This window comes from Patiria miniata, unplaced genomic scaffold (assembly GCF_015706575.1).
Source record: "Patiria miniata isolate m_02_andy unplaced genomic scaffold, ASM1570657v1 HiC_scaffold_19, whole genome shotgun sequence".
Taxonomy (NCBI): domain Eukaryota; kingdom Metazoa; phylum Echinodermata; class Asteroidea; order Valvatida; family Asterinidae; genus Patiria; species Patiria miniata.
This window is the reverse complement of record NW_024037057.1, coordinates 3,909,204-3,932,139: the sequence shown is the minus strand read 5'-3', so window position 1 is coordinate 3,932,139 and position 22,936 is coordinate 3,909,204. Positions and strand designations below refer to the sequence as shown.

Below are 22,936 nucleotides of genomic sequence, written 5' to 3'. Positions count from 1 at the left end.
AATGAGATCATGATTTTATCCGACTGCAAAATTTACATATTATAGTTTACATACTGTGGGCGGTAAATGTTTATGAAAGCTTTAGGGGCGGCGTGCGATTACAGTTTCCTATCCAATTGAACACAATGCCTGTTTTGCATAAAGTGCCATTTTTGGCTAAAACTTAAGCATTAACAATAGACATTACCCCGTGACGTGATTTTACACGGTTTACGAGTAAGAAAATGAAGTATAGATAAGATAATAAAGACGGACGTACGCGTCCCCGGCGCGGTGCAAATTATGAATTTGGCATCGTATTCGAAAAACATTTGTTTATAAGTCATTAGTTAATTATTGCGAGCTAAGTACCAATATTACAACAACTCAATATCAACGTTTGACATGGCGATTCATCTTTTTATCCTTGGCAAACATCTCCGATCCACCTTACCTATAATTTGGAACTGAGGCCACAGATAAGAGAAACTAGACTCGGAAGACACAATAGGAACATGATTCGTTTCCGTCAGAGGGGAATTTTCTTCCAAAAATGAAGTAATTAAATCAAACTTGTTTGTAACGCTTATGTTTTCTCTGGTATTTTCTCCGTTAAATAAACTCAATTATACTGAAAAAAAAGTAGAGGATATATTTAATTGGTATTTTTATCGCATTAAAATAATTGTGCTGAATTATTTTCTAACAACACAGTGCGAGAGGGCGCCCTGTAACAGCAAACTTGTGCAAGTCTTTTTACTGTTTCTGTCAAATTTACACTTCGTTGTCATCCAAAATCATTACTTAATGAACTAACTAGCCTTAATTCTGTTATCTAAACGGTTTGAAAGGCATGCTACATCGAAGAGATTAATGTTTCCCGTATCAGTTCTCCAGGTGTCACGATAAAAGCTTTCACTGTCGATAACGAATCAGACTAGACTGTTGCGAGTTTATCGTAGTGTCTGTGCGTTTCTCGTTACTGATGCTTAGGCCTATAAGTCACCAGGCATCCTTTTAGTCGGTGTTTATTCTATTTATTTATTTATTCATATATTTATTAATTTGTTTATTCATTATTTTCTTACATAGTAAATGTATGGCAGTCATTACTATGCATACAGCCGGCCATACAGGCGTGAGTGCTCTGTCAAACCCCGGCGCGCGACGAAATAACAGAACAGAAGCCTTCGGCAGTAAACAGTCCTTTCGTAAAGTGATTCTTGAACGGAAATAGGAGGATATTAAAATTAATATTTGGTAACATGTATATAGATTTTTATAGTTGTGACAAGTTCGTGACAATTTTAGATTTTACATGCTCTGTGGTGCACTCTCAGTCGAGTATCCATCTAACCATTTTCTTTTGGGGGGGGGGGGCAAAGATTATCCTAAACAAAATATCATCGACTCGGAGTTTGGAGTCATTGAATCGGCTATCCTGAGCAATAACATCAAACTGTTATATGTTTGGGACGAAACACGTGAGGGCTGAAGGAGGGGGGGGGTGTCGCCCTGGTCGATAGGTTTGGGTGCATTTTCTTCTCGTCGCGCGTGCCCACCCCGTCTCGCTCGTCGATCCCCCTCCCGGTCGCGCGAGCGTTGTCTCTCATTTTCTTCTGTCCTGGCGCTTTTTAATTTTTAGTCTTATGTGCAACTAATCATAGCAGGCTAGGCTACGGTCTAACGTGAACTTCCCTATTAATTTTGTCCATCCCTCCCTTTCCTCTCTAGTTGAAGTCTCTCTTTCTCTCTATTAGGCCAAAAAAAAAAAATAAGTCGGTCTCTGGTCAGCGCGCGCGTCGATTTTAAGCATGCGCGTCGATCTTTTTTTCCCAAAATGTTCCGCGGTAGCTCCAACAGCGCCCTCTATTTCCGCACCTCCTCAATTATTTTTTTACCAAAGAGCACCAAGGAATGGGAAATTGCACCAAGGCAAATGATCGAAAGCACCAAGGCAAATTATGGAGGACACCAATGTACATGAGGACACCAAAAAAGCAAAATAGTACCCACCTTGTCTGTACAATCGAAGCTTAAAGAAAAAAAAAAAAGCAAAAGAAAAAAAAAAAGCCGCGTGGCCGCGTCAATTCCGGAACTTTGGTCTGACCAGAGACCGAATATTTTTTTTTGGCCTTAGTTGCATTTTTTTTGTATGGAAGGGGGGGGGGGGGTTGACCCCCACGCCCCAGATCCGCCCCTGCTAAGCGCTTATCATAGGGCCTAATGGCCAAACTTTCTATACTTTGGCAAATAACGAACCATGAACGAACCAAGGCTCAGCCTGAAAGCGGGGAATGTTCAAATCATAATTAATTTATGTAGTCGATCGAGCTTCAATTCTAAATTTTCAACTGTAATTAAGTCAATAATTGTATCGTCTTTGTTGACAGAGTCGACTGGGGCACCATCGATTATCAGGGACGGGTACCTGTTCGTGCGCAAGATATACTTCAATTAATAAATGAGTTAACGGACCACATGATCAAGCTAGGCAAAATAAATGCCCAGTTGAATATCTCAAATCCAAATTTGTTGATGTTCGGTTGGTTTTGTTCGCAACATTTTCCGTCCCCTCGTTTTGTCAGTTTGTAACTGACAATAACAGTTTTGCACGAGTAGATACACTGATTTACGGGGAATCCTATAGTTACTGTTACGGACGCGATGACCTAATGAACTTTAAAAAACTAAGGCCATGTTCACCAGTATCACTTCATGCAGAGTAGTTTTATTCCATGTTATCTTCCACTATGCACGCACAAGAAGTAACTACAAGTAACCAATATACGGACATTAATGCTGGCCAAGTTGGCCAAACCCTGCGTTTGCTCAGAGTGTCCCAGGTTTTTGTTATAATTCTATAAAAGGATGACCTTATTTGTCTATTTAATATGCACTTTTTCATTTGATTTCACAAATAAAAAAAATGATAACAACTTCTACGTAATATTAAGTATTTGTCCTTAAATCTTTACATCACTAACCACCTGATTACGAGATTCACATTCACAGAACTATCTCAGAAATTCCGACATTTGTTTTCATATGAAGACCAAGCTTGATACCGAAGCAATGACAACTTATCAATCCAAATTCCTTATTGTTTGATACTTGTAAGCTGTTAACATTAAAGGCAGTACAATTATAAGAAATGAAGGCCAGGCATTGTTCACTTGAATTATGACATAAATAAGAGGTTAAGACACTTTAAGAATTTTAAGTCAATTATTATTTACATTTCGTATATAAAATAGCCGCACGGGTATATGCCTAACTTGCTAAAGAAATACTCCGTAAACGTTTAACATTATCATATTCACGTTGAGTAAATGAATATGTGAACATTGACCCAAATGTCTGTTAAAATGTTGTACATACAAGGTGAAAATGTACATGTACCCAATACATCAGCAACACACGTGTTCATGAACAGATTTCTCAAGAACAATTGTTTCTGTTTCATTATTAAATTTAATTGCAACACCCAGTCAGGATATAATGAATCACATATAGATAAGCAGAGGGATGAATTTGACATCTGAGAATAAATAGTTTTAATTGTTATAGTGAATTAACTTAAACAACGGAACATTTGGACATGCTTTATTTATCAAACAAAAATGCATTGTTTGTGAGAGTTTGCACATGCATGAGTGAAATGTTGACTTGGCTTATTGAAGGATTCCTGTTCAGCATGAATACACCTAATTCAATTGAAACAAAACATACTTGGTCTATATAAAACTGAACTTAATAATATTAAAATAGACTGCACATTTGCAGTCTTTCTGAAAGTACTTGTAGGTCTACTTTATAGGAAAGACAATGTTCAACTGATGATTTCAATCAAAATAACCCGTGTTTCCAAAACGTCCACAATGTATGGCTGCATTGCGCTAGTATTTATGGTTTCATGTAAAAGGCCTATTCATTTTTTTCAATGAATATTCGATATAAGAACATTGCATATTTGATATGAGAATATTCTGTGTGAAATTTCTTTTCATGAAAACATAAATCCTAGCACAATGCGGCCACAGATTTTGGAAGGATTGGATCAAGCTTTGCTAACATCTAATTTCTTCGTAAAAAATAGACAATCATAGTAAAGGGAAGGTTAACTTATACATGTATATACATGTACTTCAAAATACAAATCGAGGACGAGACAAAAAATCATCAAACCCAAAGGGAGCCCCATATTTTCAACAAAGCTCTGCATGTCGCACTTGTAAGGACATTGTACGTGTATACGCTACCTGTTAACAAAATATTCATCCAAATCATTCATGTACTAGGCCTATTCCCATTATACTTTTAGACATATACACGGTAAAAAATACCCCAAAATTCCACGTATCACAATAAAGATTAATGTTGATGTTCAGCAAAACACACCATTACTGTGATCAATGGACAGCGAATTAAACCTGTTCTTATTTACAAAAAGGTCATACTGGACAGGTACAAAAATAGGGGGCATCATTATATATATACATATATATATCTTGCAGCATAGAAGGTAATTGTGTTTTCAAAGAAAGCATGCATCGTTGAAGACATACTTTGGCCCTGACATACTGACCAATAAGAAAATGCTCTGTTTTCTGTAATGCGGGCTTGCATTAAACATATTTCTTGGCGACACAGTCTGCTATCAATGTTTGATCATTTTGATGCATAAGTAGATTAAAATGAGAATATTATATCAAGCAGTTTCAATGTAAATAACATAACGTAGCTAGGTCAAATTCTGTATTAGTTAATATGACTGATTTTGACAAGAATTTGGAATGTTGGCGTAAAGACTTCCAAAAGTGACCTTTAAAACCAAAAAACACAAACATAACAAAATCACAACATCAACCAAATGGATGAGTTCACAGTGGTTTAAAACCATATGTGACCCAGACATCGGTACATTTAAGGATAATAAACGGTCAAAATTCATATAAAACACACGAAGCATGTTCAAAAGCCATCTCTGGGTTTAGAAAACTAGGTTGGAAATTATATAAAACGTAACTCGCCAATTTTGTCAAAAATCCGGAGCAAAATTCTAAAGAGGGCGCTACTTATGCATAGCCCCCTCTTGCGACAATTTCTGCATTCATATTTTTCCCACGTCCATACGGCTTATTACCGGCGCGGTATTGACACATTTTTTTCTCGTTAATTTTTGTTTTACTGGATGAAATAAAGATTATACTAGGTTGCAAATTTACGGTTCTAATGTAGTGATTTTGTGGTATTATTTTACATTATGTGTTGGTTTGTGACCCAAAATACTACTTAAATAGTAATCAATTTTCCCCAAGATATTTCTACCGTCCTTTAAAAACCTTTCATAATAAAATGCTGAATGTAGTAATCAGTTGTTGAGTATTAGATTGATTCAATCTTCGTGAATTGAATGGAATACCTGCTGGTACTATTTGTGACTTATTGAAGGAGAAATTAAACAGGTCATCTTCGGTGTTCACTCTTTGGACAGGAAACTTGCGGAGTACTGGATCTGCTTTTAACCAAAGACGATGAAATACGTCACTTAGATTGTCCTCTTGTGTGGTTTTCCTGGATAGCTGTTCCCTGTACTTCCGAATGTTTTTTTTGGGTTATTTTCAAGCGCCTCTTCGGAAAGTGTTCCCAGGCCATGGCTTTTGTTCGCTGCGACCAACTCGGCACTATGTGCGAGAAGCTGGTACACTGACCACGTAAATCTGAACCTTGGAAACTTCTCTAGGAGCATCCTGCTTGTGTCTTTGCAAAGCGTGACAAATTCTGTAGATGAACCCAGACGGAGAATTATCGACATATTCGACACGATCTGTGAAAGTTTTGCTCTCTCTTGACCTCTTTCCGGTACACATTCCATCAGGACAAAAAGGAATGGACGGCCGTCGATGTCAACAAAAATATTCTAAGAATTATTAAGATCTCTATTTTCAATTAATCCTGAAGAAGTCTGGTTTAAATCACAATGACAGCTCCGGTCTGGAGTTGGTTGCAGAGTCCTTGAATATCGGGTTTCCCTGGGTCGGGAAAACACGTCTGGTTGGCTGAGATGGTCTTTACTTTTCCCCTGTGTTTTCCTTTGCCCGAAAAATAAATTGCAACCCGTGTCGATTGTCCAAGAAAAAAAAAAATCGAAAACCACGTTTCTCTGTCATTGTTTTTGCGAAATTTTCTTCAATAACCTACCCTACAATCCATGCAATCGATAGTAAATATGCGTACTTTATTGTAAATGCACGAAATACTTCGCTTTCGTCGCAAAAGTCTCCTCTCTGTATGCAAACACGACGCGATGCGGACGTACAAACTAACTGGGAAGCATTGCTCGATTTTGCTGACCATGCGTATCAACAGAGGGCGCTATTTCGCGCACGAGGCGATATTTCTTTCGAATTTCTGTCGAAAACACCGTTCCGAAATTCGTCTTGTACGGCCAAAAGGAACATTTCCGATAATTTTCCGCGATTTAATATTGACAAGGAATGTTCACTCATTCAAAATATTACCAATTTATGACATTTTACGGTGGGTACTAGAAGGTACTCTTCAAAATGTGCGATCGTAAATGTATGAAAATATTACATTTTGTTCCATTTTAGTCGATTTTTTCAATGCTTTGTTTCAGTGTCATCCAATAATTGGTCCATATCATACTATACACCATTCGAATGGGTATGAGATGGGCAATATTAAAAGCAATATTAAAATTGAAAACGAGCCTTTATATGCTTTGGCAAACACGTTATATTTCAACAAGATATGAATCCTTTATTTCATTTAACTCACACATCAATGTACATAACAATTGTTATATCTCTAAAACAGTGCATTAAATTTGAAAATAGTTTTTTTTATACTAAAAACTTGATTTTCAGACTCCAATCGAAGGTTTTTTTTACTAAAATTAAAAATAAAAATTGGACCCGATGTCTGGGTCTTAAACCACTGTGGAGTTGTCAGTATATCAGCTCAGTTTAGAAATCAATCACTAACAGCTTCATCCTCACTTTCATCAGATGAAGAATCTGAAGACAGTGGAGTCTCATCTGATGGTGAAAGTTCTGGAGAAATTGCTGAAAGTATGGTAGACCTGAAAAATGGGGTGCAAGATGATATGGGAATATATTTTGAAAAACACTTTTCCAGATTGAGGTGCAGCTGTTCTTGCTCTTGGATGGCATTCCCAACTAAAAACAGCAGGCCCTCAGCCCTATCAGCCTCAGCTGAGCGCAGATCTTTCACGAGTGCCACCAACTGGTTGTGTCGGTCTGACACTGATTGGAGAACTCGAGCCATTTCCTTCTCAACCAGTGCAGTCTCCTCCTTGGCCCAGTCACTCAAATTGATGAGATCGACAGCTCTTCGCCGTGTTGAGGAGGGAATGGGTGTGCTACCCTTTCAATCCAAGGAAAAAGAAATGGAAGAGGGGAATCAGTGATGCATTGATATGAATATTTTTGGGACACATGTCCATATATTATGCATGGCTCTGTGCATGTTTGAGAGCGACTAACATGACACATGTGTCAGCTCTCTGAATTTGGTAATATGCAGAATATGCATGACCAATTTCCATCTGAAAGAACACATTGAAGTGTAAAGAGTAGGGCCAGAGGAAAGTACTGGACAAAGTGGTTTCTGCAGATTAAAATTTTGTTAGTAGCAGGAGACAAGAATACCTCCCAAAAACTCAATCATTATACTTGCATAGTTTCCAAGTTTATTCAAAATGACAGAAATACTGTAACTGAAATTTGCTCATCACCAAGGCACACTGGCACAGGCAGTATTTATAGAGTTGGTTAGTATGCACACTTTTCAGTTAACTTTTCAGTTGGTTGAGACTGAAGTCCAACAGTTCACATGACAGCACTTTTCAGTTGACCTAACCAAAACGTCATAACCAATGACCTCATACACATGTATAACTCCTAGATGAAATCTGAACTCAAATGTCTCAGGTCATCTGAAGCCCTCCTTCACCCAACTATTATTGTCACCAAGTTTGGTTGAGCTTGAAGACAGACTTATTTTATGACAGCACTAAACAGTAAACAAAACCAAAATATAACACATACAGACACACACATATTTGTAAACACCAGCAATCGCGGACCCCCATTGTCCCTTATCCTCATTCCTTTGTCTGTCCTGTAACTTTTAGCAACAGCTCTCATTGGTTTTGTACACGAATTTCAATCTTGCACTAACGGTCAATCGTGGACCCTTTATTTGTGTCCCTACTCTTTTGTCCCTAGTCCGTGATTGCCTGTGTTTACATACTCACGCACTAGGCATACAAACGCACAGAAGGAAGAAACGATCACAATATCACCCTTTTGGTTTAAAAAGCCAGGGGATAAAAATGAAAGAATCAAAATAACACAAAACAACACTTAACAAATTCAAAACCGAGGTAAATCAAACAGCAAACAATCAAACTAAACAAAGTACTAAAACCTCATTCTACCTGTTTTGTCACCGTCAAGTTTGTGTACAGCTGTGAAGTCAAGTCAATCACATCTTTGTGGGATGTTGACGACGGTGGTGTAGTGAAGTCACAGCTGTTGTAAGCAGATACCAGTTTCCTCAAAGCTTTGGAAGACTTCCGTATCTGCTTACTTAGTCTGGTGGCCACAGACTGTCCCTCTGTACAGCAATCAATGACATTTGGAAAAGTAATTCATGAAAGCCTTTCTAATCAAAGAATTAAGCTTGGGTCCCTGTTTGTGTCAAGCGATCGATCAAATAAGCTGTATGGTCGAAATCAATAACAACATTGATCTTTAAAGGGATATGATTACAGTCATGCTTTGACTCAACATGATTTAGTATGGTATTATCGGGTAACAATATGAAGCAGAATTGGAGTTTATCTACCCAGGCATGCAACTGGGAAACCACAAAAAAAGAGGAAATTCAAATTTTTCCCAGACTTTGTAAAGTGTTTTTGTATTTTCAATGGCACACATGGGAGGTCAAAAAAGAGGAAATCAGCTGATCAGCTGAAAAGGTGCATGCCTGTCTAACGAGTCACAGTGTCTAATGCACTTGCTCTAATCAATTATTTTAATTCTTAACTGTCTGTGAATGTTTGAATGAGGGCTTATAATTTTAGATATGTTTTGCGTTCATATGTAAACAATGTTATGAGTTCCTTACCTGAATACTTTTTGGACATGTCCAAAAAAAAGGTGTACTCAACAGCATGTGACCACAGCTTTTGGATGAGTGCCACCTGCTGCTTTCCCTTCATCACTGCCAGGTGGGTTATGAAGGCAGGGTTGTCGTTGCACCAGCGCTGGATGCCATGCCTCTGCTCGAGGGTCTTCAGATCCTGATCTAACCTTGTTTGAAAATGACAATTGATTTCTCAAAATTTATATAGTGTTATACTTTTCCCAAAAAGACAAATATTAGGATGTAATTTACCATCACAAGTGTGAGTAATATAAATGCCATTCTGAGTTGTGCAATAAACATTTCTAGAACAAACAAAAAAATAAGGTGACTGCATTTAAAGGGATTTTCCATGCCAATGTATTTTCACCAATACAGGTGGTTTGCATTTCCTCCACTTATTGTGTACTATGCCAACACACAAAATAAAAACAAAGAATTAAATTCCAGCAGGTATTTCTCAATAAATCTATATTTATCATAATAACATCTTGGGCCAAAAGGTACCTCAAACTTCAAATCAATTTGTATGATTTGATAACATGTATTGCCAGACAGCAAATACTCCATCTGTGTACTGCAGGTTAAACTACAAGTACATTTATACAAATTGTAGTCTAGTCAATCATGGAGGAGTCAGAACTCATGCACTATTAACATTTGACTATTAACATTCCAGTCCCTCAGGAATGCCCATGGCTAAAGCACTGTGCCCACAAGCCGGGACCATTCATTGCATGACTGCAAGCACCCTTTGTACTTGATGATCACTGCTGCCATTTTAGTTGGTAACCATCAACCTCCCTATATGCTGCATAATAAGTAAGGTTTGTCACTGCTCCTCTGAGAAAAACAATTGTAAGGCAAGATGGGCGGTGACGATCAGGTAACACTTTCAAGTACTAGAGTTCTGACTTTTTTTGTTCCTTCCTCCATGAATCATTCAAGTGTGATACTAAGACATGATAACGATGTATACTGGATGAACATTTTAATACAATAACCTAAGTAAGCATAAACTGAAAAACCCTCTCAACTAAATTAAGTAATGAACACTAAGACCTACTCTTGACATTGGCCAGCAAGCATTCCAGCCCTGGTGTCATCATCACACAGTGCCAGTTGTTCCCTATGTAACGAAATAAAAAAGGAACATGCTACAATTAACTAGAATGAATTTCGTTGACTTATTCCAAAAGTTAAGTTGCTCTTTTGTTATTATTTCCAACCTTGCCAAAGGCAGCAAAAAGTTGTAGGCGTGCATATGCATGAATGCATGTATGAACATGATCTGCCGACCACAACTTCAATTTTGATATAATAGGTGCAAATGAGAAGAATACGGAACTTGTAAATGCACAATAAAAGAAAAATGAACTGCTGTACGAAGGATACCAATAATTACATGTATAAAGGTCCACACAAATAGAGAAATAACAAGTAACATTCAAACACAAAGTCTTTGCTACTTGCAACTTGGGGATCTCATTTCTTTTCAAAATTCTACACCCGCCATACATGCAAGAACCACTTCATGTTACACGGCAGTAGTGTAGCTTGATAATTACTCTATTGATCACCACATGATGATTTATCTGCTGTTTAACTTCTTGACAAAACTTCTGAACATCCAAGCTACTTTCAAGTATGAGAGTGATGATTCGAATACTACAGACACTAAAGACATTTACTTTCTAATTTATAGTACTACTATTATAGCAGTCCCAAGCATGTACAAAGTACATCACTTGAAGATGTACATACAATACAACACTTACTTTCTCTGTTCATAATGCAGCAGTTTCTGCACATACTTTTCCTTCCATGGGACTTGACCTGCACAAGACAAAGAACAAATAGAGTCCAGACTACACAAAAACATACTTTTAGTGAGGAAGCCAACATCCATGTTATTTTAAATTTAGTATACCTGATGGGTAACTTTGATGGCCCTTAAACTCTGTTAATGATGGCGATGTACATACATCTACATGTTTCTGTTTTGGGGGTTAAAAATAGAATATTAATCCACCAGAGAAATCTATGAATATGGTGATGACATAGATTGATACCTTTTGTGGATGACTTTGAGACATCGACTTGACACTTTTCTGCTTCCCTCCAATCCTTGATATCTTTAAGTGACACTGGAAAAGTAGAATACGATGTATGATCTTTATTTCAGGAAATTGAACAATTCTGCTAATTCAACCAAACAACTTCAGAAGGCATGTTATGGGGTAACTAAAGCAAGGCATTTGCATGTATCAATGCATTGCTAAAAATGATATTCTTCAGAACCCATTTCTTAAGTACCAGATTAAACACAAATCAAACTGGAGACTATGTGTATCACCTAATTATATGTATTTATCTATATAATGTGAAAGGAAATTGACCAATCAACATTTTAGTTTTGTTTGTTGATAAGTGGTCATTTGCAATGTAATTCATGTCAATTATATATCTTCACACTCTTTTTAATTTTATTGTGTCAAGTGTAAGTTTCATAGACATAGATTACCTGCGCAGTCACTACATATTTCCTCAAGTGCTTTGCTAGAATCCTCTTTAACTCTAACTGCTCTGTCCATCAAAAGTACAAGGCTGCTGCCTAAATGTATATAAAAACAAAAAAAGAAACAAGTAATTGCTGATATTCTCAAGTTCAGTAAAAAGTTGTTGCAAACAATTCTCCTTGATTGTCAAATTTATCGGACGATGTCTAATCCCACGCTAGTTTCCATAAGCACCTTTCTGATTTTTTCAAACATCTAATATGCATGACAGCGATAGCACATTTCCTTTTACTTGAACATTAAAGGGAATATACAACATTTGCAAACATCAAAAAACAAAAATACCAGATCATTATGGAATACCTTACTGGACTGACAGTCCTGACATTTTCAAGAAAAGTTGACATTTTCAAGAAAAGTTGTATTTTTGGATCAATTTCCAACACTGATCTGCCGACCGGCGCCTTTTTTTCAAATACTGCCCCCAATTTACCATATTTAGTTAGTTTGAATTTTGTTTGCAATCAATTTCACATCTTTGAATAGGTACAAGCCTTCTACACTGGTTCCCTGACCTTACAATTCCTTGGCATCTGTAAATTGCTTCATTTCAATTCAAGTTCAGGGAACCAGACTACAAGAACGTAATTTTTTTTAAGAACGTAACTTTTTTTTCTTGGTTTTCCCAGAATCTACGAACACAAAACTTCAAGCAAGTCAGTATAACAATATTTGCTGTAAAATATTAATCTCCCAAATCCATCAATTTCTGAAAATTATGTTGTATTTTCCCTTCAAATAGGCAATGCATTCCCTGATTCCATAGAATTATGTAAAGCCTCTGTGTGCATTTTGAATGAACCGACAGGGTTAACACGAATCTCATCATCAATACAACACAAACCATTGTGAGAGATGTGAAAAATATCAGTAGTTGGCATGAAAATTTTTTTTTGCAAACCATTGACCTATTCAAACAGCTGCCAGGCATCGAAATTGAAAATCATGTATGTGCAAAACAACTATATGTTAAAAAAAAACTAGAAACCCTACTCCACGTATTGATTCAAGCTATATGATCAAAACTTTAAAGGTGAATATATTGGTAATTTTGGATGATGCAGTTGATCCAAAACTGTTCTCATACCAATGTCAGCTCTTTTCCGACGGCTGTAATGCAGAAGAGCATCTGTAAGAAGGTCTTCTCTATGGGCTGGTGTCATCTCCTTGGTTATAGATGAGAAGCGCCTTAAGTAGGACCAGAGCCTCTCCATCACCTCCCCATCTGTCAGCCCGTAACCGCAGCGCCATCTGGTGCTGTATGCCACCTGTAGGGAGATTGATGGAATGATGAAAAATATCAAAACCATAACTTGTTATCTACATGATTGTAGAATAAAATACATCAAATTATTAGCTCTTCAAAGAACAAACTTGAACAACAAATTAACTACTGTTAATTAATCAACTACTGATCTTAAATCACGAACACATCTAACTATAATGGTGATAATAGTACATGTACTTGGAAAAAATATGACAACATTTCACAATCAATTTTAATTGCAACAAAAAGTTACCATGCACTAATCAAGGAGTATAACATATTTTTTCCCCGATTACTATGCTGTTGAGCATCACTGTTGCAAACAATGACTAAATCATCTTTGGGATTCATACCTGGCAAGCCATTTTGTGCCCATAGGCATGGAACACAGGGAGTGCCATATCCAGCTCAAGCTTCTTGTCCTTTTTTTTCTACAAAAGCAAAGACAAACTCAAGCAAATAAACTTTGTGACAAATCAAGGGAGTTACATAAAAACTTTTAGTGTACACACACGTGGGATATGAAATGGTTTGTTACCTGTAACATGATGCACATTGTTCATTACCCAGACATGAAACTGGGAATTTGGAAAAAATTAGGAATTTCCAAACCACATAAGACTTTATAAAGTATTTTTCAATTTAAAAAGGCACTCACGAGATGCAAAAAAACCCCAAGTAAATCAGTAGATACGAGGAAAACATGCATGCCTGATTACAATTTTTCACAAACCTAACGAGCAGTGCCTTTTATAAAAGACAACAGTAAAAATAAAACAAATCAGACAATTAGTTTAAAGTATAGTTAAAAACACACCTTGAAGTGGGCAGTGAGCGTACAGGCAATATCATAGATGACATGAAGCTTGACGGATGGTTGTGCTTTCTCCAGTATGCAGTCTATGGTGAAAGCTGCATATGCGAGTCTAGAAATCAGATTGATAAACAAAATGGGAATGGTAATGATTTTCAACTTGAAGGCCGAAGAACTGTCAGAGTAACAATGGCGATGAAAGTGAATACTACAACACAAAACATGCAAACAGTTTAATGCAAATATATAAAAAAATACTGCAAGTGGAACATGCGCGATCCCCCCCCCCCCCCCCAGCATGCTGGGAGCATTTATACAGACAGTTATTAAGCACACTTTTCGACAATGACCTCATTTGATTCGATTGGGCAGTTTCACAATGTCAAGTAGAAATTAAATTTGCAACTTTTCAAAGTGCATCGTTTTTCATAAACCATTGCCAATATTTTACAATTTACAGTCTTTAGTAGAAAGCAGGGTATCAAAATATAGCTTACAACATTCCTAAAGGTCTATACAAATGACAGTATCATATACAGATCAGATTTAAAATTGTAAACCCTCCAACGAGTGTGGACTATCTTTTTTGCGGTGTTTATAGCATATTTGGTAATATAACTAATGAAGAACACTTGCACTTCACGTAGTTGTAACTGTTATGACCATATAAAACATTGGGAATTTATGTACCACAGTGTAACATTTTGAAGTGTGAGATTAATTTTTGCTGTTATAGGAAAGACAAAATTGTCATCTTTGGCGTAGTACTTAACCTGAAATGCAATATCACAGTAGCCTATCTTGCCTCCTGTTTGGTTCTTTATCTCCGGAAACCACGGTCCTTTCCCTCTCGTTAGAAATTAAGAAATTTAAAGATGTCTGCATGCACACCGTTTTTTAGGGTCACGTTGTCATTGTACAAATGAAACTAAGAATTCAAACATGTGAAAATGTAGAGTAACTTAGCATTACTTCACTTGGCATGAAAACTTTGATTAGAGAAAACATATCAGTAGCATGTAAGATGTTACATGTTGCTATTTGAATCTACACATACCGTTCTCCATGACGCAGGTTGAGAAATGACAGGGGAAAACCATGCCGACACGACGCTCCAAAGACACCTGTTGTGTCCAGTTTTTTGGTTTTGTTTTTGGCACGAAGAACGTCGCCGGCTTGGAAGTTGCTGCAGTCCTGCAAGGAGATGCAGATGATGTGGTTTATTAAGGAAAAATGATTATTTTCCATGGGAAAAAAATAGTTGTAATTGAAAAAGGTACATATCTTGCACACAATATAAAGAGATTGAAAAGATTCTGCACATGGTGTTACTGCAAACTCTCACTGGTTTACACTACTGCTATGCAAGGCTTCAAATCTTACTAACATTGAAGTAACTTACTTGTCATGCTTGTGGTAAGTACTTAATTTTGGAAAACAAGTCATGTTGACATACCCCGACTATTAGTAATACGTGCATCTGGAACTGGAATTCTGTAAACTCACATTAGAAATATTGTGGTCATCGTACACGTTTACAAAGTGGTCTACGTCCTCCTGCGGGGCAAACAGGAGGGACTTGTGTTTTGCATCGGTGTAGCTCACGCCTGAGCTTCGCTTCCTAACAAGACCGAAGTTGGCGTCTAGACTAACAAACAAGTCACCATTTTCCTGCAGAAAAACAGTACATAACCAAACATTGGAAATTAAAGGAGAAAAAGGACTGAAGTTAACCAACTAAACATAATCAGCAACAAACCCAAACTATTTCTATTAAAAACAAAAAGTACTTTATATCAAAAGATGCAGTGGGTATACCTTTGGACAAGCTGGGCACTTAATGTCTTCATCCAGCACTGCATTTAGGTTGTGGCACCGGTAACGAAAATACCGGTACTCCTCAAAGCATTCACTGACCAAGTTGTGATACAATAAATTGACCTGCGAAAAGAATTAAACACCTTACATTTTTTTCATTAACCGTTTAGATTCACTGATGAAAATGGAACCCTCCCTCTTTGTCACTGACAATTTGGAAAGAATTACTCTACACATCCAAATACACATTTATCAGGTTTTAACAGTGACACTGGCCTCATACATGCATTGGTAGGCTGTGGTAGTATTGTTAACTGAGGGTACCACGCTTGATTGACATATGATAGATGTGGTGGGTCAGCACTGGTGAGTGACCGAGGCATCGCTACACATTTATGCTTACCTACATACATCAAAACACTTCATATTGGGCTTTGACTGTTATACACTTTAATCTATAGGGGGTAAAAGCTACGGGACAGGTAGTGGTTGGGTTTTTGGCAGTTTGTGAGAGTTATGACAAAGGCAGGTTGAAATTTGTGTACCCTAACACAACTCTATGGGAAAAGATCAGAGGGGGACAATCTAAAGAATGTCTCCACTATCAAAACAACTCATTGTGGCCAAAGCCCTACATGTATATGAAACTTTTTGCAGTGTACTCCAGGTCCAATGTTTTCATTATCGGCCCAACATAGGGAGCACACATACCTCATGCAATGGAAGTCCGTTTCTACAGCCCAAGGATTGGCATGCACCTTTCAGTGACATATGCCCCTCTAGAAGGAGGAAATGCAGTAGGTTCATCAAATCCATGTGAAAAGCTACCCGTGGTTGGTCTGGTGAGGCTGGCCATAAGTTTAACCGGACTAAAGAAGCACATTCTTCCTCACATGAGCATGTAACTAGCCAGCAGTTGTGAAGTCGTCCTGAAACATGAGCAAAATACCAAACAAAATAAAAAAAAGTTCTTGAGGGCATTTGCTGAGATTCAGCTGTTAGGGTCATACAAATGGAGATCTCAAATGGAGTTCTCAAATGGAGTTCTCAAATATTGTAATCACATTCATTACGATAACACACATGGTTAATGCAAAATACACAAAGATGTAAGAATTGTGTATGTACATGTATAAAGGGGATACATGTATGCGAACTGCTTCTTTTATTATACCTGAATTTGGTCGATGAATGTTTTCAGAAACAGTATTCTTGTTTGTGACACACAATTTACACATGTAAGTGCAGTGTTGAAAGAAAAAGTTCCCTGCCAAATGTGTCAGAAGGTGAACTCTCAATGCTCTTGCAACGCAAGTGCATGAAGAAAATATTTGCCAATGATTTGTTTTAATTTTCAGTCATATGTGAGACTCTCAATAAAAAACACACAAACATGTTAAAAAAGAAAAGCCACAAATGGAGACAAAAACCACTTGAGTTGTACCTTTTTCATCAAACACCTGGATTGTCTTGCGGGAACGACTGTCACAGTCATGGTCCACTCTCCGCAGGTAAGGTTTGAGAGGAAAAGGTTGCAAAATTCCATCCTGGTAAGAGAGGGCATTGTATGTACATCACATTGATGACTAAAATATCACTCAATGATATGAAATTTACAAAAGTTTGTATAGAGGTTTTAACATACCGGTACCAACACATATTCTGTCACGTTTGTTTATGGTGTAAATCAAGGATTTTGTTTTGTTCCTCTCCCTTTCCTTTGTTTGTACAAACTTTTCTGCAACAGCTCTCATTGGTTTTGTACACATTTTCCACATTTCTATCGTTCCCCTTCCCTTTTCCTTTATTTATACACCAATTTTTTTTGCAACTGCTCTCGTTGGGTTTGTACACGTTTTCTAATCGACGTTGTCCTCCATTTGGTTCCTGTTGTCCTCGATTCATTGATGATGTTGAACTTGTGTCCTTGATTTACACCATAAACACACACACCCACACAACATCAGGACTGCTTTAAGAGTTGAAGTAAAATGAAATATACTGACATGAAGCATTATATATTTACGGAGGCAAAGATGAGCGGAAATAAAATGCATCATGCATCACCGAGGTAGGCTAGTTTACTACATGTATGTACATCAGGTTCAATTTATAACAGTCAATATTTGTTTCATAACAACTGTCCCATAGATTCTGCTTGATTTTAATTTACATTTGCACTATGGCAATATCACAGAGATAAGAATTACCAAAATCAACTGCGGCTTGTGGAGATGATTGCTATCTTCATGGTAGCTCATTGTGCAGTCAATGCAGCGGACGACTTGTGGGCCACAGTCAAGACACAGTACTCTGTCTCCCTCATCTGTCCCACAGGAGCAGCATGGAAGATGAGGAGCACTGCTCTCAAAGAAGGCATTCTCTAATAAGAGCCTCTTGCCTACCCATGCATTGCACTGCTTTATTTTCTTCGCAGCATATTTCCTCGTGTTTACAGCCTCTTCCTCCACATTCACAGAAAAGGTGGAAGAGGTACATGGAGCAACACTTATTTCATGTTGGATTTCCTGAGGCTTCTGAATCAAGGTGGTGTAGAGAAAAAGAAAAAAAAAATTGTACAGCTCAATGCTATTATTTAATCATTTTCAGCTACCTGTACAAAAAAAAACAAGGAACAATGTGAACATGGTTCAGTACTCAGTATGTAGAAGTACATTACGACTAAATACACAACCTCAATTATTCATGTTTATACACACCTGAATAAATCCCCGTCATCTGATTGGTGAATTGTAGATCACGTGACATATTATTATGCGGTATAATGTACGGTGCGACCATGCGTTATACCCATGTGTTATACCGTTTCACTTTGCGCATGCGCAGTAAGGACGAATGCCTTCGTTATTTGTATAATACAGTACATGTATAACGCTACCTTAACAAACATGATGGGGTCCATAAAAAATGTTCCCTAAATAGTCGTTTGTTGTATTGATTGTGCATTATAATAGAAATAACTACTTCGAAACTCGAAGTGGACGTTTCACTCTTTTGCCAAGGTACATTGTACATGGGTATGAATCCTGACGGGAACATTGTGTTTCCACGCTTGGGCAAGACACTTTACTGTGATTACCTCCCTCCACCCAGGAGTATAAATGGGTACATGTACCTGTGAAGGTAGAGACCAAATTGCACTGATCTCAAGCTGCTGCAGAAAAATAGTCTCATTCATGATGAACAGGGGTAATAATTATGATGCGCATTTCAGCATATCACGTGAAATTTGTGCACTACAAATGCAACATGTACATAACATTATACTACATTATTATTCTTAGTTTTCATAACTATTTTAAAAAGTACCTGTTGGGTATCTGAGGGCCCTGATGAAAAAAGGTCCTTCAGGGGTACATCCTTCCGCTTAAATCTTCCTCCCTTTGATGACCGAGAGAGAACAGTGACTTTGTGCTTAAAAACGTTTGGCCGATATTTAGGCATCTGGCAAACAAAATGAGAACATTTCAAACCATATTACCAAAAGTGACATTTACATGAACCTTGGCCCTTATTGAACCAGAGTTTATGTTTACAGGGATAATAGGGCCTACAACATTTGTAAACATCACAAAACAAAACTACCAAAATCTAACAAAATATAATTACTGGACATGCTATTTTTTGCTAAAATGCTATTTTTTTAATCAATTTCCAACACTAGTCAGCCGACCAGCATTGCACTGCTTTATTTTCTTCGCAGCATATTTCCTTGTGTTTACAGCCTCTTCCTCCACATTCACAGAAAGTTTTTTTTCTCAAATACTCCTCCCAATTTATCATATTTACATGTAGTTAATCCGCTCTTTCTTTGCAATCGATCACACACCTGTGAACGGGTACAAGATACCGTAGCTAGACCAATTCCCTGATGTCCTTACAATTCTCTGACGTATATAAATTGCTCCGTTTTATCTTAAGTGGGGTCAGGGAACCAGACTACAAAAAAACATGATCGTTTTTCTTGGTTTTCCGGCATCTGCGAAACCAAAATGTTAATCAAGCTGGAACTGCACAACCATCTTTTCAGTGCTCAAAACATGGATCCAGAACTATCCATATTTCAGATAAAATGAATTTCCATCACAACTTTTACATGTAAGTTATTTTAGTCATTTACATTTAGTTGCAAATGTCGGCAAAAGCTTTGCTAGTAACATGTTTACCACCACTATGCCGCACTTCATCAAAACTGTCCACCAATAGCCTAGCAGTTGCACACAACTAAAAGGCATTGCTGAACGATTTTTTTACAGACAACACACGTACATGTACATGTACATGTACGTTCAAGCAGACATATGACATAAGATATGCTGGCATGTGTTGAAGCCTCGTACATGTACTTAGTCTGATGAACATTGTTGAATACATGTGTATGCATGTTGAGCTCACTACCTTTACATGTATGTCACATGATATCATAGGAGAGCACCGAGATGCTCACTGTGATAGCAGTTCGTGGCTGATGCTGTGATAGCGGTTTGTGTGTGGTAGCGATTGGTCAGGAGATGGTGCCCTCTATCCGTGATGATTCATGGTTTTGAGTTGATTACACATTGGTTGAATAAAAACACAAGGAGCGTCTCGACCCAAGAATACCAAATACCGTATGGACAGATAATGGCAAACGCCTTGACTAAGGCTACTTTTACCCTGGACTGACTACATGTACACGCAGGCAACTTTCATATGATCGTACAAAAAAACAAAAACAAAAAAAAAAACACATTACCTAGTCCCTACCTACATGTACATTGTGTACCTAACCTAATTTCAAATGCCATGTTATCGGAAGCAGAACTCTTGTTTTGTATTTTTTGACAAATATCATCCGAAGGCCCAAAAAAAAAGTCTCCGGTTTCTGGTATGGAGCTTGTCCAAAATGTGGTGCGGCAACGCGGCTTTTTTTTTACCGGACTTTTTTGCTTCAAATGTCAGCTGATGACTGCAAATGGTGCCCGACTAAACTTAGTGAAAATATATGGGAGTCCAGAGAGGCCACATAAAGCTTATTCTCGATCATAACCCAATCTAAAAACACGTTAAAATTGTGCAGCAGCAGGATTCCAGTCAAACCAGTGAGTTTGGCGGTTTGAGACATCATCTTTCATTGGAAAAAACTTTTTCATTTTGCTGACGCGCATGGCTACGGCGACACGCGCATACCAGAAACCGGAGACTTTTTTTTTTGGCCTAATCAAGCTAATCACCGATTTAAAAGTCAGATTTAGAATAGGAAACACCAGCTCCAATTGATACTATGATTGTGACAGAGTTGGGGTAGTTATTTTCAGAGCCATGTCAAAACATGTCATAAGCCGTGAAAAAAAAATGGCCCTACCTGCCACCTAAACTGTTGTTTTCCCTAGCCCTCGTCTACCCCTGGTAGTTTCTACATCTACATCTAAGTAAATACTGGACAGGACCAACATAATGGCAATAGGTATCTTTGTCCAGACATTACCCTACTAAGACTAAGAGGGGTATTTTCGACTGGGGAAAAATTTGACCATTTGCTATTCACAAACCTTGGGTCTGACCATGGAGGAAGGAACACATTTTTGGGTTAATTAGGCCCCCTATATGCTGTGAAAAATAAGTGCATGGTCATGTTAACGGTGATCGTGAAGTGTAGGGCCTGGTTCCTATAAGGGAACAAAATCCACTTTAAAATTATTGGACCTACCAAACTAGTCAGCTAGTTGGCGATATTCTCAATAAACAATACTAAATTCTACCCCAAGAATCTGTTCAAAATTGCCAAATGGGTGTCATTAGGATTGAGAAAAGTCTGCTTTTGATTGTAAAGGTGATTTTTGAGCAATAAAAAATATTTTTGACTCTAATTTGAACAAAACAAAACAGGGGCCTACACTTCACGATCGCGATAAAGTAGGCCTCATATTAACAGTTTAAATCTCACTCCCTCAGTTCCTCAGTTACACACACACTAGGCAGTGATGACGATGTTTTTCCTTATCTGGTTGATTTCTTCACAGGCTTTACCAATAAGTGGGGGTGGGGAGGTAGCCCCATAAAAATGGCCTATTTACTGGACTGCCTCTGTAAACATAGGCCACACATCCACATGCACAAAAACGTGTCGCACTTTGCCAAATTTTGATTTTCACATTTAGGCTTAGTTTGTAGGTTTTTTTTGCTTTAGAAGCATTCTCACCCTCTTTATAGGTTAATCAGAAAGTGCTGCCTTTTTCAGATGTCTAATTTTTGTGAACTTTCATGTTGAAATTGTGATACGCAAACGTTTGCAAATGACAAATGTATCTGGAAATTTCACGAAAAGTAGACATCTGAAAAAAGGCAGCACTTTCTGATTAGCCTACATGTATATTAAAGAGGGTGAGTATGCTTCTAAACGTGCTAAAGCAAAAAAAACCTACAAACTAAGCCTAAATAAATGTGAAAATCTAAATTTGGCAAAGTGCGACACGTTTTTGTACATGTGGATGTGTGGCCTATGTTTACGGAGGCAGTCCAGTAAATAGGCCACATGTGGTTTATTTTTCTCAATCATGTGTTGTCAATCGGTGACTGAAATGGACCAAACGAAACAAAACAAACATAGGTTGACATCAGAAGTCATGAGACACGATCAAACACCCACCACTCACCTTCACTGTACTTGTAGCTTACTAGTGATGTACTAGGACGTTGAAAAAAGTCGATGTATTTCGTACGATTTGCTCGGATTAGCTCGTAGTAGCCATCTTGAAAAGCGCCACCGATCGACAGTTTTCCTCGCATACAATGTATGCATTAACTTGAGCCCTGCACGCAATATGCACGCGCCTCGTTTATTATCGTGTCCCTTTGTATTACATGATACGGTAATATATAACGGTCATGTTTATAACCTGGCGTATTACGTCCACAAGCCTCACTTATTAACAACGGTGGCTAGTTGAATCGGGTGCCGATATATAGGTGTTCACAAGCTATTTGATAGTCTGGTTTTTTTTAATTATATGAACTGCTATATAGTGACTTTTACCGAAGCAATACCCGTATAATTTTTGGCTATGTTTTGGCTTTATCAGTTATCGTCCATGTATATACGACGTACGTGCTGCTGATAATGCCAATGTTGTTTTCATGGGCGCTGATCTATTCACGCAAGTTTCTCAATTCCAATATTAACATACTTTGAGAATAGGCGCATCTGGCGTCTGGCAGTTAATATTAACATTAATATATAACTGTGTTTACTTACGGGGCGTATAGCTAATTAACATTCAA

The 22,936-nt window shown here is 37.7% G+C and overlaps 1 protein-coding gene across 2 annotated transcripts; it reads right to left on the bottom strand.

Moving 5' to 3' along the window:
• Positions 1 to 6,953: 6,953 nt before the first annotated feature.
• On the bottom strand, positions 6,954 to 22,592 carry LOC119725345. Of its 2 annotated transcripts, none has more exons than XM_038196740.1 (18): positions 22,312 to 22,592; positions 18,986 to 19,120; positions 17,866 to 18,192; positions 17,100 to 17,202; positions 16,367 to 16,584; positions 15,656 to 15,778; positions 15,344 to 15,508; positions 14,895 to 15,031; positions 13,841 to 13,949; positions 13,377 to 13,454; positions 12,844 to 13,024; positions 11,702 to 11,791; positions 11,250 to 11,324; positions 10,956 to 11,013; positions 10,244 to 10,306; positions 9,160 to 9,344; positions 8,468 to 8,646; positions 6,954 to 7,392 (listed from the first exon to the last, which is right to left on the bottom strand). In XM_038196740.1, exons 2-18 carry the CDS (start codon positions 19,118 to 19,120, stop codon positions 6,979 to 6,981), a joined length of 2,640 nt encoding a protein of 879 aa, XP_038052668.1. In that variant the 5' UTR covers positions 22,312 to 22,592; the 3' UTR covers positions 6,954 to 6,978. The 2 variants fall into 2 exon arrangements, with proteins under 2 accessions (XP_038052668.1, XP_038052670.1); XM_038196742.1 differs by having other exon boundaries at positions 7,309 to 7,387.
• Positions 22,593 to 22,936: the final 344 nt, after the last annotated feature.

Excerpts from the sequence above, each read along its gene's own strand:
- LOC119725345 (XM_038196740.1), bottom strand. The coding sequence starts at position 19,120 with ATGCCTAAATATCGGCCAAACGTTTTTAAGCACAAAGTCACTGTTCTC. Across the intron at positions 11,014-11,249 it reads CTCAAAGTCATCCACAAAAG|GTCAAGTCCCATGGAAGGAA; the intron begins GTATCAATCTAT and ends TGTCTTGTGCAG. Across the intron at positions 10,307-10,955 it reads CTGCATTATGAACAGAGAAA|GGAACAACTGGCACTGTGTG; the intron begins GTAAGTGTTGTA and ends TTCGTTACATAG.